Source organism: Chamaea fasciata, unplaced genomic scaffold, assembly GCF_029207755.1.
Source record: "Chamaea fasciata isolate MVZ Bird 193981 ecotype frontalis unplaced genomic scaffold, bChaFas1.0.hap1 SCAF_3, whole genome shotgun sequence".
In the NCBI taxonomy this organism is placed as follows: Eukaryota; Metazoa; Chordata; class Aves; order Passeriformes; family Sylviidae; genus Chamaea; species Chamaea fasciata.
In genome coordinates, this window is record NW_027094088.1 from 104,418,704 (window position 1) to 104,434,874 (window position 16,171).

A 16,171-nucleotide genomic window follows, 5' to 3' on the forward strand; every position below is an offset into this window, starting at 1 on the left:
AAGGGGGTGAGGATTAGAGATCGTCGTTGGCATCTTGCGGCAGGCCAGGGGAGGGCTCAAACCTGGGCGCAGGGAGAGCTGAGACACCATTCTTCCTTCACCGGGAGTGTTTGGTCCAGGCTAATTTTGCATTTCAGTCTCCAGAACAGTAGTCGCAAAGAACGGGAGAAAAAGCTCCCAGTGTGAACAAGGAACTGCCCCCGCTCTGTTGCCAAATCTGGCCAAGGGCATTTTGGCTGGTTCCTGGCACTGGAACTCCTGCCAGCTGCTGCGGGAATCTGCAGTGAGCTTGAACGGAAAGCATGGCTTAGGACACAAAGGCACCCTGATCTCCAGCACAGGGCTTTAGAAGACACCTTTGCCAAATCTGCATGCAGTTGTGCTACATCACCTCCATCAGGGGAACAGGAAGCCTTGATTTAGAGGAGGAACCACCAACCCCCCAGCTGTATAGTATCAGGCAGGCACTGAGTCTCTTCAAGTTCTACTGCAAAGGCACAGTGGAAGAGGCCACCATCACATTCCCAAAGGCTGTAAACGGTATCAGGGAAAAGGGACCACCACCCTCCAAGCAGGAGAAGGCCACAGGACAGGGCTGCAGGGGGAGTATGATGGCTTTTCTAAGACGACGCTGCAGCTTTTTGAGCAAGAGCACAGACAAATTTCAGGCAATGCCTGCTGCTGCCAAATACTGCTCACACACATGGTCAGCCACCCACTTGGCCAGGCTCGAGAGCCAGCCCTTGGCAGGAGCGCTTTCCCCACTCATAGTCAGACACACACACTCCCTTTACTGCAGATGGGCCCAGAGCAGAGCGTTTGCTGGAGTCTGTGTTTGAACAGCCCAATCACCCAACAGTTTCAGCTGCGTTTCTTATATCACATTAAACCACAGTGGTCTTTCACATCTCCCCTTCTCCCTTCCAGTCACACTGCAGCAGTCTGTGGCAGCATCTAAAGATGCCCTGGAGTCTCTCTGGGAGTCCAGATGCAATGCGGCTCCTCAGAATCTGGAAATAAGAGTGCAGCTGCACTGGGCACACCCTGGGTAGCCCCTCAGGGTAACCACGAGGGATGGCACTGTCAGATCACAGGCAGAGGGTCTCAGACCAAAGTTCACTTTGGAGTGCTCTCACAGGTGGCACCTGAGTTAACAGGGAAACTACTGCTGATAGCACAGCCCTAACAGAGCATTTTTAAATGCGTACAGAGGTACATACCGATAATACAGGAATAAACCACACAAGTTACATGCTGCAGAAATTTTAATCCCTTTTTCAGAATTTAACACAAGGTACCTCTTCCAAAGCAGAAAAATGTTTTATTTCTTCAGACATACCAACTTGCTAAGTAATCTCTTACCTCTTTACAACGCTTGCTACAAAAGAGGGAGAGTAGAATGTTAGTTGTAGCTTCATTTTTTGGTTTGGAGTTTTTTGTTGATTGAAGAACATCACTAAGTTTATGGCATAACTCTCAACAACTCTGGACATTTTCCAGTGTAAATGTTGTAGTCCTACTGAATGTCTGTCCTGCTGTTAATGCCTGAGCTGACCAGACATCAGATTTCCCCGATGGCTCAAAGCCTCCTGTACAATTCCCTTTTCCCAGCTCATGGGCAAGTATCGATCAGACAAGGGGAAGTCAACCAAGTACTTGAACTGCAAAGGCTTTAACACAGGACTGCATTAGAGGGAATCCACATTCTCCGGCCACAAGGACTTCTACTGAAGAATGCATCAACGACTAAACCTGTAATTAAGTATGCGGGACTCTCTGCAGCCCGGTGAAGCACTTAAACAAAAAAAGCCACCATAAAGATCAACCAACAGTACTGGTAAACATTTTGTAAAAGATTTATTTAAGTATCATTTATCACAAAGAGGAAAATACATAGAAGATTAGAAGCATGCAACCATCTTCCACATTTCTATTAATTTTTCTTGCATTCCCAGCTTGTTGTAATAGAACTCCTGTGCCGCCCTCACTTGTTCCTCAAAAATACTGTTTCAAGACATAGGATAACCAAAAAAAACCACAATAAAAGGTAAGATAACATATGAGAAAAGTGCAAAGTAAAAAAGTCACATATATACCACATTCAAACCCTTCCCCTTCCAAAAAATGGATAAAGGCAAACTGTCATTTTGCTGCACGATCAGATTGTCTTTATGAACTACTTTACAAAAAATTAATATAAATTAGGGGCATAATCCTGCAGACACTTATAATCACAGCTAACTTCAATCAGAGTGGCTCAACTGCTATTATTAAAAGCCACAAGTTAGTCACATGCATAAGTTCTTGCAGGTGTAAGGCCCTAAGGCAATAAAATGTTTAAGAGCATTAGGGAGAACAAAAAGCAAATGAAATCACTCTCAGATGTGTTTTGCTCAGTAAGTTTATATCAAACATATTTTAAACAGAACAGTTTGCTCCTAAAGCCCTGAATATTTCTATTACTTAAGCAGTTCTGAAAGATTAAAAGACAAAACCCCCATTAAGCTGGTACAGATGTTAATGAACATAAAAATTGCTTCAGGCAGGTATGTAGGGAGGTGGAGGCTCCTTCTCTGGCATCTTCACTGCCATTTCATAGGTTGGCAGAACATACTAAGGAGAAGACATTTTGAAGTGATTAATGCAAAAGACTACAAATAAATTAAAAAAAAAGAACAAAAGCACACATGCCCCATCAGCAACTTAACCCTCTGTTGCAGACGAAGTTATTTTAAGAATTTACTGCTGTTCCTAGTAAGCAAATGAGGAAGTGAAAGAAGGTACAGGAGCAGTTTACTGCTCTGCTGAGCCTGGGCCATTCATTCCACACCCCACAGCATCTTGACTTTGCAAAGCAGCAAGGAACAGTTGGACCAGTGCAATCAAAGCTTCCCTCTACCACAAAAAAAACCAAAACAACCCACATTCGAAGACTTCTCTCTAAAGACCCTTTTAGGCACTGTCAGAATTTAGCTAAGAAATAACCCACCACAAAATTAGCTGCTTTAATTTTTTTTATCTTTCCAGTCTTTCTTTAGAAAGCTGGACAAGGTTTGGAAACATATATGGATGTGGTGATTTTCTATTTCAAAATTAATTTCAAAGATTGCTTCCTTTTATCTCAAAAAGTAGTTTTACCTGTGGAGGAGCTTCAAAAGCAGGGTACACAGCAATCTCTGGCATATTTCTGCTGCTGATGTATTTATAGCAGTTCCATACACAGTTAATTAGGTATGCCTAAAAGAAGAGAGATTTCTTTTTAAATACCTCATAAGCATTGGTTGATTTAGAAATTATACATTAGAAAAAAATTACATTCCTATGATAAAAAGGAGCATAAATCAACTTAGGCAGTACATATCTGAGAAATGGTTGCTATTTCACAGAACTGGCCACATACTTATGTTGCTCTCCATTTAGCTTTGCTGTCAGTGACTCAGGGAGGACGCACCACACAGGTTTTAGCAAAGAATTCAGATCCATTCAACTAATCTCTATGTCTCCCCCGAAGTGCTAATCAAATTATTCCCCAACTGGCTAATGCTTCTGTGGATCTCAATCCAAACCTGCCAGGAGGAGGAGGAGAAGGCAACAGTACAACCCCACTCCTCCCCCAGTGAGCACCACTTCTCCAACCAACTGCCAGTGTGAAGGAGGGGGCTTAAGCACACAACTGAGGCAGCAGGGAGAGGGCAGTGCAATGAACCTTGAACTTCAAGTCAACACTGACTGCTGCAGAAAGAAACACTATCATGACATGATGAGGATTACGGGGTTTTTTATCATTAATTTGTGTAACATTAACCTCTCCAAATCTCTCACAGGCAAGCTAGCACTGTTGTAACAAAAGGTACCAAATTTCCCAATCAATACTGTATTAGGCTTCCACTCCCTCCAGTTAAACATTCCTCTTGGAAAAAGTACAGAAAGTCAGTAAAATTATTTTTCATAATTTAATTTTTTCTTAAATGCAACCTGAATGCAATAAAGGAACAGTATCATGGCCCATATATATTACCAATTCATTTCTCTAATATGCATTGTCTACACAGAAGTGTTTATAATTCAAATGAATGTCTCATTATTTAGATCTTCAGAAAGAAAGTAACTGGTAGTATCACCCTTGAGTAGGGAGGAAGATACAGGTGTGGAATTAACTTATACATTTCCTCAATCCATCATCTTTCTTCCAAAACTTGCATCCTGGTTTCTTAGGCACAGCAAGAGATTTTAAACATTTTGTTTAGAAACTTGTATGCATTAAATCAATATTATTTCACTACAAACTTAATTACAAATACTAAAATTATCTCCACATAGACAAAAAGTCTTCTTGCATTCCTCCTTCCTACTCAGGAAGGGCAGAGCTGCATAAGCACACGCCACTGCACATATACAAGTGAGCTGAAGACACCAGTACACAACATATTAGACTTAAGTCATACTGGAACTGACCAGCCTAACAATTGTGTTTTAAGTTCTTACTTCTGCATTAAGAAGGCAGCTGGGTTCTGAATTCAGCACTGAGAATTAACTCAGATTGACAGCATCTTAATAGTTATTAACTCTTATAACAGATACATGATTAAGTTTTAACTTACCTTTAAAATGATAAATAAAACAAAGAACACCAGAACAATAAACAAGAGACAGCTGGAGTCCAAAGAAAGGAGATCTTCTTTGTAAGGGAAATCCGGCTAGTGAAAAAAAAAATGGGGAAGGGGAGAGAAAGGGAAGAGATAAGAGTGAAAACTGCACAATTACATATGATAGAAAAACAAACTATGCACCAGATGAAACAAACCTTTGTGTAAACTACTCCCCTGAAACAAAAAGTTCCATTTCTAACAAGTTTCCTCTTTATCCTCCCAGAAAGTACAGTATTTATCCTGCCTCTGTCCCACAAGAACAGATCACTACAGTACAGTCTGTGTCCCCAGTCATTTTATCAGTCTTATGCCAACACAGATTCTTCTTCACAGTTGCAGGACAGTATTTGTGCTTATGGTCCTCTACAACTCATTAATGGCTTACTGTTAATTATATCCTGTCAGTCCAACCTGTAATACACAGGTGTGCAGCATAAGAAGTCACCTCCGAATTTGGAGGAGCCAAAACATAGCTTCAGCAAACCTGTTTTTTTCCTTCCCTGACCACAGTAACAAAGCCTCTCTCAAACAGCAATATAACATTTGATCTGTTTTTAAAAGGACTTGTTTTTAAGCATCTACTTGAACAGATCAAAACACCAGCCAGCCAGAGCTTCTGGTCCCTGCCGATGGTACATTCCCATGCCTTGACTGCTCTTGCAGTTAAAGTGCAGGAAGTGTTAGTGAGAACTCCACGGCAGTTCCTAAGAAAGTGTTGTTGTAACTTGAGGCACACCGAATGTAAAAAAGAAAGGGTGGAATCTCAGATTCCATGTATAATGCTGTAGGAATCCTTACCTATACTTCTACAGTCCTTACCTACACTTCTCTTCCCCTTCCCTACCAAGTAAGGGTCAACATATTTTTAATCTGCAGTAGCAAAACTGCCACCAAGCCCCATTGCTTAAACAGTTACAAACATATTTCCAAGTCCATTTGCAGCCAATACAGTTTTAACCAGTAGTTCCCATCACAATTCTTTCCTTACTCTCCCTGGCTTTCGTTTTAGGGAGCAATGACACTTTTAACTCTTCCAACTCTGATAAGCTACCATAACCACCCTTGGCTGCTGCAGGCTGAATTTCTTTTCCTTATGTGCAGGAAGGAAAGCGCAGCTCAGTCACTGATCCAATTAAAACAAACTTTAATTTCAAATGTAAAATATCAACTTGAGCTGAATACTTACCAACTGATCCAGGTAATCCTTGATTCTGGGCAAGTAGGTTAGAGAGCTGATGGCAACCAAACAACTGAGCACAAAGTCAAAGAGTTGGTAACAGAAAAATGGAATCAGCCAGCCTACACGATGCTAAGAAAAAACAGAAAAAAGGAGCAGCCTGTAAATTATTTAGTTAAAAAATCAAGTAGGAACTTTAAAACCACGGATTATGAACATACTTACAGCAATGGCACCATACACCATCATTGCACTGATTGTGAACATGAGGAGGGAAATAGCAAACAGAACGCAGGCATTTTCTGCATGAAAAGAAAAACAGTAAGAATCAGTCATTTCTTGGAGTTCTCACACTGCAGCTGACAGGTACCCAAGCTTTGTCCATTACTATGATCTGTTCTCAACTGACTCATCTGTGCCAACTACCAGCAGCAGAATAGTTCAGATCCTTCCTAACAAAAAAAGATCTGGTTCAAGAAAACCTACAACTACTTGGAAAAATCCCTCTGCCTTAATCAAAAGCCTGACTAAAGCCCAGGAACACCAATTAGAAACTTGACATAGTTTGACAGTAATGCACCATAATGATGCTGATTTGCAGTATGTGTCAGTGCTGAAAGTATGTGAGTGATTAACTTTACAACTGGACAGAATCTTAAGTGAAGCTAACACATAATCAACCTTTACACTTGAAAATGGTTTGGTTATGTAATTTGGTCATTGGCAGTGGGAGCAGCACTGCTCCTTCAGCAGCACTAAGAAAAACAGGAAATCACTGGGTGGAAGGTATTCCCACTATTTACAAGACAAAGCAGTTGAACAGAAACCAATTTGTAGCAAAATCCAGGACACTCATGGAAGCTGCATGATAAAGATTCTCCTTGTGCATCACAGTGATGACAGAAGCACAGCTGCTTTCCAGGAGTTAGATTATACTTGTTCTTTTTAAACACAAAGAAACCAGCTTGAGAGTCTATAGATGTGGTAAATTGATGGGTTTTAGCAATACTGAAGCCAAAATTTTGTGGTTCCTCTGCTTGAAAAAGAGATTATCTGAGAACTCTTTCTACTCTGCAATTAATTTGAAAAGACACACTGTGGAAGCACTTACATATCCAATTCAGTGCAAGGTAATAATATCTACATACACAGATGGCATCAAGAAAGAGGCCCCCCAGTGTCTGAAATGCACTGTGCTGTTCAGACCTAAGTCTCAGCAATCACCAGTAAGTGTCGTTGACTTCTGAGGAGCTATTACTCACAATATACACAAGTACAATAATACCTGTAACATTCTTTCACACACATAAAACCCTCTAGCCCAGATCCCAACATAAAGAGTAAGACTTTTAAAGTCAAAAGGATGGGATAGATTTTACACTAAGGAGTGAAGACAACAGCTTCAGAAGCATCTTTCACTCCTTTAAGCTTAAGGCTACCAAGTACACCAACAGCCTTTACAGCTCATGACATTTTACAGACATCTGCTGTGATTTTACTTAATATCTTAGCCTCATGAAGAATTTGGTCCTTGCTCCCACTCTTATTTCATTAGTAGTAAATGTGAGTTATAGTCACAGGTCAGAACTGACAGATCTTCAACTCAGGTCATGAAAAATTAATCCAAAATGCTCAAAACCCAGTTTTGTACAGTACTATTTAACTTGGCTGAATTTCACCCTCCCTAAATTTTTATGTAATACAACAGACTGAGGCAGATCAGAAATGCTACACTACACATATTTCTGCACATTAAAAACCAAAAGCAGCAAAGCATATGCACAAGTTTACAGATACAATAGTTAAAAAGCTTGATACCAATTACAGTTGTGTACATCATACACTTAGTAACAGAGTGAAAAGTGGACTTAATTCTGCTCATGGTGCTTTGTCTTTCATTTATTTTGCAGGTAGAACTTGAGAGAAACACTTCAGTTTCACTCAAGTACTTGGCATCCCAATTCTTCCACTTTTCTTCAAAAGGTATCATGGTTTTCTTCTTGGTAAATTCATACACAGGAGCTGTAAGGTATTTCCTGATCCATGAAGATGACCAAAAATTCTGAAGAAAAGTCTTTAAACTTGTTTTCTGCTGCTTGTTCTACTGAGACAGCAAAGATAGTTAATATTTATGGAGAAAGTGAATCAGAGATGTCCCACACATACTTCAACACTCGAAGCATCAGAAGGTCAAGAAATCTCATCATTTAAGATGCTTGGGCATAAAATGAAGTTAAAATAATAGTCTATAAAGTTTTCTTTTTATTCTTGTAGAAGAATTCAATCCCAACATGATTGAAAAGAAATTCAGGAAACAAGATAACCATATTTATTAAAAGGTGAATGCATTATTACAATCCAGTGTAAGACAAATCCATGATACTGCATACTTTATATTCCAATCAGCCAGCAGAGTTCTAGACCTACCAGCCATTCTCTCTGAAGCATAGTAATTTCCAATGACTTCATACTGGATATCAACAGTTGGCACCATGTTTGGATGAGTCACTTCTACTGTCAACAAGATGCCCATCAGCAAGTTCACCACCTGGGAGAGATCACAGTTACCTCAAGGTTAATGACATTGCAACAGCTAAGATCTTTTTAATGACCACTAAAAATCCTTTATTTCAGTTAAAAATAAACTCTTCCCTTTGCCTGTATGTGGAAGAAAAAAGAAAAAAAGCTCAACTTACACTTAAATTTCAAGCTGATTTAGTTAAACCACTTCCAAAATTAAGAGGATGGTAAGAATCCTAAGGATTCAAATAACATAATTAAACTGATTGTGCTTGATGAATCTATAGATTTGTGAACTGGAAAACTGGAAACAGTTAAAGGTCAGGAAGGTAACAGTACAGAATGAGGACTGTTTGGAAAGAATTTCTGCTTTCTACAACAAATTGAGTTTGAATTAACACAAAAATAAATTACTGGGTTTTTGCCTTGTTTCAGCTTTAGTAAGCTAGAGAACATTTCCCTCTGCTTCCCAGATCACTTATTAAAACCTCACCAATCCTCATGAGCAAGGTCTACATAACCACAAGGGAAGTTAAAAAGTTTCACACAAAGATCAATCCCCAAAATGTGCACACATTCAGCACGGGCTGTGTGCTCACCAGTCCTTCTCCTCCCTCAGGCTGCCACTCAGGGCTCCTTCTCTTGCCCCATTAAGGTACACACCAGAAATGTCGTCAGTGAGAGCTCTAAGAACCAGAAGTAGCTTCAGCCTCTGTAAAATTGCCTTGACAGCATTTATACCGTATTCAAGGGTTACAGGGACATAGTTTCTGTTACTAATATCTGCAGACATATGCCAAAGGTTGCGTAACACAAAAACGGTATTTTGGGGCTGCAGACATTTTCCAATCAGTATTCAGTACTGTCACCACCACCAGCAGGATCCCTTCCAATTAGCCGAAGAAGAAAAAAAAAAACTGGCTTGCAGTTTCTCACAACTTAATATTTGCCAGGTATTTCTTCTTCTACTGGCATGATTCAAGGAGTCAACAGTGGTGGCAAGTCTATGTACAATTACTGAAGACTTCAATTCAGAAAAAACAATTTTGAACCTTTAAAAATTGAGACTCACAGTTCCTTTTTTCCCCTCACTGTTTTTTTCTTCCTTTTCTTTTTTTTTTCCCAGGGGTTTAGAGATACACGTTGATAAGGTTGCTGGTACTTTCTGCTAAAAAAAACCCTTTAGTGGAATCAAAGTTGGTCACTTTGTAGAAATGCAATCATCTCACCATGTACTACACAAACTTACTAGAATTTCCAGCTAATTCAAGCCACTTGTATTTTTATAAGGCATTTTATGCCTTGGAATATAAAACATAGTAGGCAAATCAGCTGGCAGTGAAGAATTCTGTTTAATCACCAGTATCTTTAGCCTCGAAATGCACTTATTTTCACTCTCCCAGGACACTTCTTAAAGGGCAAACTGTCAAGTTGCTCACCTGCCTCTTGTCTTTAAATCTTATTTTGCTTCACGACTGGCCACAAATACAGAACTCTTTCATTTCCCACCTGGTTCAACCTTCTGTACTCTGGCCTTGTGCTCTCAATGCATTCTCAACCCTTCTATTTCCTCCTCTCGGTGAGTAAACTGGGGATATTGGAAAACACCTTTCTGCCCTGTACTTGTTTCAAAAAGCCCATGTCAAGGTTCAGGTCTCTGGCAGTTGAAACATTGACCTCTACTTTATAAAGCACAAAAGTACATGTTCAATTACAACTAAATCATTTATTCTTTACACACAGTCGTGAGTGTGACTGCCATGATAGGCTATCTGCCTCAGGATAAAGAGCATGCAGCATCTGAATTACTGTAGAAGTACTGAAGAACTTGAATGCCTCAGAATTTTGAGACTGTAATTCCCCATCTATCACCTTTTTTTTATTTTCATCCTATCTGTAGTCCTAATTCAGCATACCAAAGTCCTTAGTAATTTCACTAGTTACTGAGTGTAATTCCAAGTATTAAAGGTTTATTTTCTCAACCTGAAATAGTGTGCAAGTAAAACAGAAAATAGTAATTCAAAATACAACCTTATAAGAATCAATGAGACTATCTAATCAATGTTACTATAAAAATAGTAACAAACCAAAACAAGCCTAAACAAAAACAAACAACAAACCCAAACCTCTGCCAATTAACACCTCAGGGTTTCCAGCACTCCATTATTGCGGTTTACAAATCCATCACAACACTGAGCAATTCATCACATTTAACATATGGATTTCAGTTATGAACTCCAGAATCAGAGCTTCTATTTTAACTACTTCCATTCTTTCCCAGAAGATAAAAGCAAGACCACAAGGCTTGTTTCAAAATAATCAGTGTAACAGGCAGAAAGAATTGGGTTTCTACCACAGAGCATCAGCAGGGCTTTTAAGTAAATACTGCAAATCAAATGTATGTTCACAAATGTCCACAGAGAGAAGTCAGAAAAAAACGTAACTCATGTATGCCTCAGTGTAACATGAGAATTAAACCCATCACCATCCCCCCCTCAAAAAAAAAGCAAACTCAAAAAAAACCCCAAACCTGACAAGACAGCACTCAGTGGATACTGCAGCACCCTAAAGTAACATCTCAGAAATCTCAGCAGTCTCATTCTGGTCTTTTTGCTAGGAAATCAAAAACAGTAACAAAAAAAAGTGCAAAATGCATGTTCAAGTTCTTATTCAAAAAATAATTCCATTAAGATGAAAATAATCTTAATTTAGTTTTGCTGTAGTTTAAGGAGTACATTTTATATTTTCATATCTTGGGTAGCCAAGTTTAACGGTTTGGTGTAGCTGGTATCAATATTCAAATAGTTGAAATTTCAAATTTTCAAGTAGGGAGTCAGCACTTATTACACACTGATAACAGAAATATTAGCTCCCCATATGATTAGAACTCAAAAGAATGTGGAACTATTAACAAGTATTAGCCTTTTAATTAGAGAGTTTTTTTCCCCACAGTGTACACTTTATGCCTCATCATGTAAGTGCTTCCTCTCTCTGGAGGCCTAACATGAAGTCTGGTTTTCCCCAAGCACTCTGAGTGACTTGGGCAAAACCAGGAATTCCTACTTAGGACTTTGCTTATATCTTTTTATGAGGGGAAAGTGGGAAATTGCCTTTGCACTACTCTACACTCATTTCCCTTTCACTTTTCCAGTATTTTCTTCCCTAGACACGTTCCCAAAGGGGAAAAAAACCACCAACACAAAACAAGATGGAGACTGTGATTTGGCCTGGTTAATTAATATATTGAAATAATAAAAACTGCAGAACAGTAATTTTAAATAGGGTACTGCAGAGCTTCTAGCACGACCAGTACTAGACTGAGAACAGTTATATTGGCTCATTTCTGTGAACAAACAATTCCAGAGGTCCCCCCTCAGCTCCCGCTCACCAGAGGCAATTGCATCAGCGACTCTGAAGTTTGCTGCACGAAGCAGCAGCCCCTCCCTCCAAAACAATGCTCTTGGCTTTTAGGCTGTTTACTCAACTCTGATCCCATTTTTGCCAGGGCAGTGTTCGTGCTTCCGGTTTCTGGAAAGTGCAGGGCCCAATATGGAAGTTTACAGGAAGGAACAAACTTCAAAGCAACACCACTGCAGTTTTGGAGAGAGGAACAGGAGCTTTCTGTTTCCTTCCTACACGCAACAGCAGTGGGTGTTGCAGAGCTAACCGAGCTTTATCAGCCCTGGAACTCAAATACAATTCTGCCAGAAACGTTCTCAACTCGTCTTTTGGTAAATACACTTTTATTTCTTCATCACAAACAGCAGCAACACACGGACGTTCTGACGGTGCTTGAGACACACACTGTTCACACAGCATCAGCAGCAGACATTTTAGAAGGTAGTCCTCATTCTCCCTGGACTTGCAGAAGCGCACAGTAAGGACAGTGATAAATAAAACTGTTCTAGTGAGGAGCAAAGTAAATTACATGCATTATTTAATAGTATACAAATAAGCAAGGAATAGGAAAATGCCTAAAGAAATTGTTATATAAGAATAACACATTAAGTAGACAGGAGTCTTATCTTACCAAAACATCTGGAGTAGATTGCTATGAGACTCCATTTTAAGTTTGATAGCAAATTCTTTCAGGACTGCGCTGTACACAGTTTATATAGTAAATAGCAAGATTTTCAGTAACATGAAAGTATTCTTGAACTAAACATTCTCCCCCTCCAAAAAAACAATGTCTTTAAAAAAAACCCCAACAAAACCAAAACACACAAAATACAAACAAAAAACGCCACCAAACCCACAAACCAAAAAACGTCACCCTACACAGAAAGTTATTAGTATTTGTCCCACCATAACCTAAAAGCAGAGACTATTTGATTTAGAAATACTTCTTATAAGAACCTGAAAGACTAAGTTACAGTTATACTTAAATGGTGCATTAATTAACATGTTTAAAAGACCTGACATATTCTGGACTTTTTTTAAAGTTTGGCAGCAGGCAATTAAATTTAACTTTTACTGTCCCAACTGTATTTTACCTTCCAAAAAGTATAATTTATAGTTGAATTCTGATTTAAAGCACTAGGCAAGACCACCTAAAGCTTCATGCTAGAACCTTATTTCAGCTCAAACACCCAACTGCTGCCGGACTTAAAAGTTCTCACCCTCTCCCAGGTGACAGCTGAGAACTGGATAAAAACATTCAACGCACGGTTTAACAAAGTGTTCGATATACAGGAGTTTTTTTAACAAAAATCCGCATCTCTGAAGCATTTTGCATGCCCTCTGCTACCTTGAACTCAGCTCTCCTTTTACCTCCAGAGCAGCCCGAGTGGCTGCCGCCGAGTGGTTTACAGGAGATCAAAGCCGCAGTCCGCCCCTGGAGCCGCAGCCTCGCGGTGCCCGGCGCCCATTCCCAAAGAAGAAAGAGGGGACGCGTCCAGGCAACAAGAGGAAACACAAGCACAGCAGGAGAGGTAGAAACTGGAAGCGCTACCAGGTCTGTGGCCACGGAAACATCTCCCTGGCCCCCGCCCCCAGCGAGTTCCTGGGATTACGGACACTCCCGCGAACAGGAATCGCAGCGCGGAAGGCAGCGAAGGTGCTTTTGTTTTGTAACAAGGATTGCAGTCCCCCTCACTGCTAACCATTTGTGCTTTCACTGGAGGGACCAGAAGCATACTCTTGAACTCCATGCATCAGCACAGGGTGGTCTGCAAGTTTCCAAAATAAGTTTGATTCTCAAGATTATAATGGACCTTTTCCATTGAAAAGAACTAGTAACAGAACTTAATCAGGACCAAGCCTTTGTCCAGTTTCTTTTTGGAAAAAATTTATCTTTTCCCTAAAATTTTGTAACATTTCAACATGCCTTTTCCTCAGGTCCTCTCTCTCCAGCGACTTTGTCTGCCTGGATGGTTTTTTGCCAACTGTGGGACCAAGATGCATAAAAATATAAAGATCTCCACATACTTGTTGAAAATAAACCATGAACTCTCCAAAAATCGAATCCCCATGCCTCTAAAGGCAGTTTCTGTGCAGGGCTGTTTCATAACAGCACAAAAATTCAGCATTCTTTGTTTCTTACGTGCCGGAGAAAGGCAATGAAGAACACAGGTTTTGATTACAACTTCAGGAGTACAGAAAAGCTACAATACAACTTTTGGAAACTATCCTCTCATTTTTACTGCCCACGAGGGTAAGGGGAAGGAAAGATGAGGGAATTACTTCAATAAAGAGGAGCTCAGGCCCCTTTTAAGGGAACCAAGGGAAGTTATGGCTCCAGGCCTTTAACTTGCTGGTACTGTTTTCACATTTCTATTTCACCCTTGTTCAGAACTTTATCTTTAATATTTCATCTTTACTACCACAGCTCGTTCTTGGAAAGAAAGCACTCACCAGCTAGAAAAAAGGAGGTGTTTGGGGAGCCAAATTTGTTTCCACTGCTCTTCAATCACTGTGTCGAGAACAGAGTATGGAATAACCAGGAACTTCCCTTGCCACAAAGCTCTTGCTTATTCTGGAGACACTCATCTTCCTCTCAGAGGTTACACACCACTCACAGGTACCTCACCTTATTCCTATTATATACCCCAAAATCCAGTCTCCCTCTTACCAAGGACACGCTCAGTATTGTATTGAAGCCTCAATTTCTTCAAACCAAAAGAGTAACGCAATCTCTCTGAGACGCAGATTAAAACGCTCTGAACTTTCTCCTCGCTTTCTTTTTCCAACCACAACAAGGGAGGCTGACGAGGGACAGCAGGGCTTGGTTAGCCCGAAGGAGACCCCGGGAAAATAGAGGGACCCGAGCCCCGCTGGGTGACCCCAGGGAATACCCTCGTGCAGCTTCCCCGGATCGCCTCAGGAAAGGGAACAGCCCGGGCACGGGACCTCTCGGGAAAGGGAACAACAGCCAGGGCAGGGGAGCGGGACTCCGCGACCCCTCGGGAAAGGGAACAACAGCCCGGGAGAGGGGAGCGGGACTCCGCGACCCCTCGGGAAAGGGAACAACAGCCCGGGCGAGGGGAGCGGGACTCCGCGGCCCCTCAGAGCGGCCGCGCGGGCGCTGCTCCCCCGCCCCACCGAACACCTCGCGCACGCGCGCTGAGCACAGCCCCCACCGCCACCTCTTCAGCCGCTGGCCGCCCCCGACTCTCACCATGTACCAGGTGCCCAGGATGATGGTGCCGGTGCGCACATGGCAGCAGCCGCAGCAGCGGGTGCTATAGAAGCGGTCACGACTCCGCTTGAACGTCATGGCGGCGGAGCGCGGAACCAACCACCAGACCCACCACCCGCCGTCTCCAGACAATTCCCGACACCGAGGGCCGTAAAAGCCCCGGCACGCGCGTCACCGCCGCACTGACCAATCAACCGCCGGGAGAGTGTCGCGAGGCAGGCCTGTGTTGCCGCGGCGACGAGTGATTGGCAGCAACGCGGACCAATCACAACAGGCCTGGGACGGACGCCTCGCGTTCACCTGCGGCGGCGGGGGCCGCACCTGAGGTGGGGGCGGTGCTTTTTCCGCCATGTTGAGCTCTGCCCGCCTCTGTCGCCGGCCCTCAGGCGGGTGTGGCGGGGAAAGTCCTGCCCTGTTCCCCTGGAGCGCGGGGAGTAGCTTGTCGGAGGTTTGATGGGCCCGGAACTTGGTAGCTCGGGCGGCAGCGAAAACCTCTGGGGAAATCTGCGTCGTCTCGAGACGTTCCCCTGCCCTTGGCGCGGGTGAGGGGCGGCTCGCGTTCTGCGGCCAGTCCTGAGCCCCTCAATTTAGGAGGGACATGGAAGTTCTAGAGAATGTCCAGGGAAGGGCAGCAGAGCTGGTGAAGCGTCTGGAGCAGAAGTCTGATGAGGTGCGGCTGAGGGTGTTTTGCCTGGAGAAAAGAAAGCTCAGAGAGAACCTTATCGCTCTGTGCTGAAAGGAGGTTGTAGCCAGGTGTGGATCGGCTTCCTCTCCCAGGCAACTGATAACGGCTTGAGAGGACATGGCCTCAAGCTGCGTCAGGGAGGTGTAGTCTGGACGTCAGGAGGAATTTCTTCATTGAAAGAGTGAATAGACTTTGGAACAGAAGTTACTGTCCCTGGAGGTGTTAAAAGAGAGACTGGACATGGCACTTAGTGCCGTGGTCTGGTTAACGTGGTGTTAGGTTATGGTTTGTATTCGATGGTCTCACAGGTCTTAATTCTAAAATAGTAGTAAGTATTGTCTCCTGATGTCCTGATTCCAGCTGGGGCAGTGTTAATTTTTTCAGGTGCCAGGAGAGAGCATGTCTCAGATGTGAAGGTTATTCTATCCCACCTCACATCATTGGTCATTGCCAGGAGCTGGGGAAAAGGGGTTTCTTCCTATGGAGAAAACGTGGAGGAGGCA

General features: G+C 42.2%; 1 protein-coding gene across 3 annotated transcripts; it reads right to left on the reverse strand.

Annotated features, from left to right (window-relative positions):
* Positions 1-1,840: 1,840 nt before the first annotated feature.
* Positions 1,841-15,133, reverse strand: LAPTM4A (lysosomal protein transmembrane 4 alpha). 3 transcript variants are annotated; one of them, XM_066179978.1, is made up of 7 exons: positions 14,963-15,133; positions 8,254-8,374; positions 6,052-6,128; positions 5,836-5,958; positions 4,602-4,697; positions 3,139-3,237; positions 1,841-2,613 (listed from the first exon to the last, which is right to left on the reverse strand). In XM_066179978.1, the coding sequence occupies exons 1-7, from the start codon at positions 15,059-15,061 to the stop codon at positions 2,539-2,541; spliced, it is 690 nt and encodes a 229-aa protein (XP_066036075.1). In that variant the 5' UTR covers positions 15,062-15,133; the 3' UTR covers positions 1,841-2,538. The 3 variants fall into 3 exon arrangements, with proteins under 3 accessions (XP_066036075.1, XP_066036076.1, XP_066036077.1); XM_066179979.1 differs by lacking the exon at positions 14,963-15,133 and adding an exon at positions 13,117-13,265; XM_066179980.1 differs by lacking the exon at positions 14,963-15,133 and adding an exon at positions 8,523-8,540.
* Positions 15,134-16,171: the final 1,038 nt, after the last annotated feature.

Bases quoted from the DNA above. Each gene is read 5' to 3' on its own strand.
- LAPTM4A (XM_066179978.1), bottom strand. From the start codon at position 15,061: ATGACGTTCAAGCGGAGTCGTGACCGCTTCTATAGCACCCGCTGCTGC. The intron at 8,375-14,962 runs GTGAGAGTCGGG...GATCTCTCCCAG, and splicing joins TCCTGGGCACCTGGTACATG to GTGGTGAACTTGCTGATGGG. The intron at 6,129-8,253 runs GTAGGTCTAGAA...CTTTTCATGCAG, and splicing joins TGCTTCAGAGAGAATGGCTG to AAAATGCCTGCGTTCTGTTT.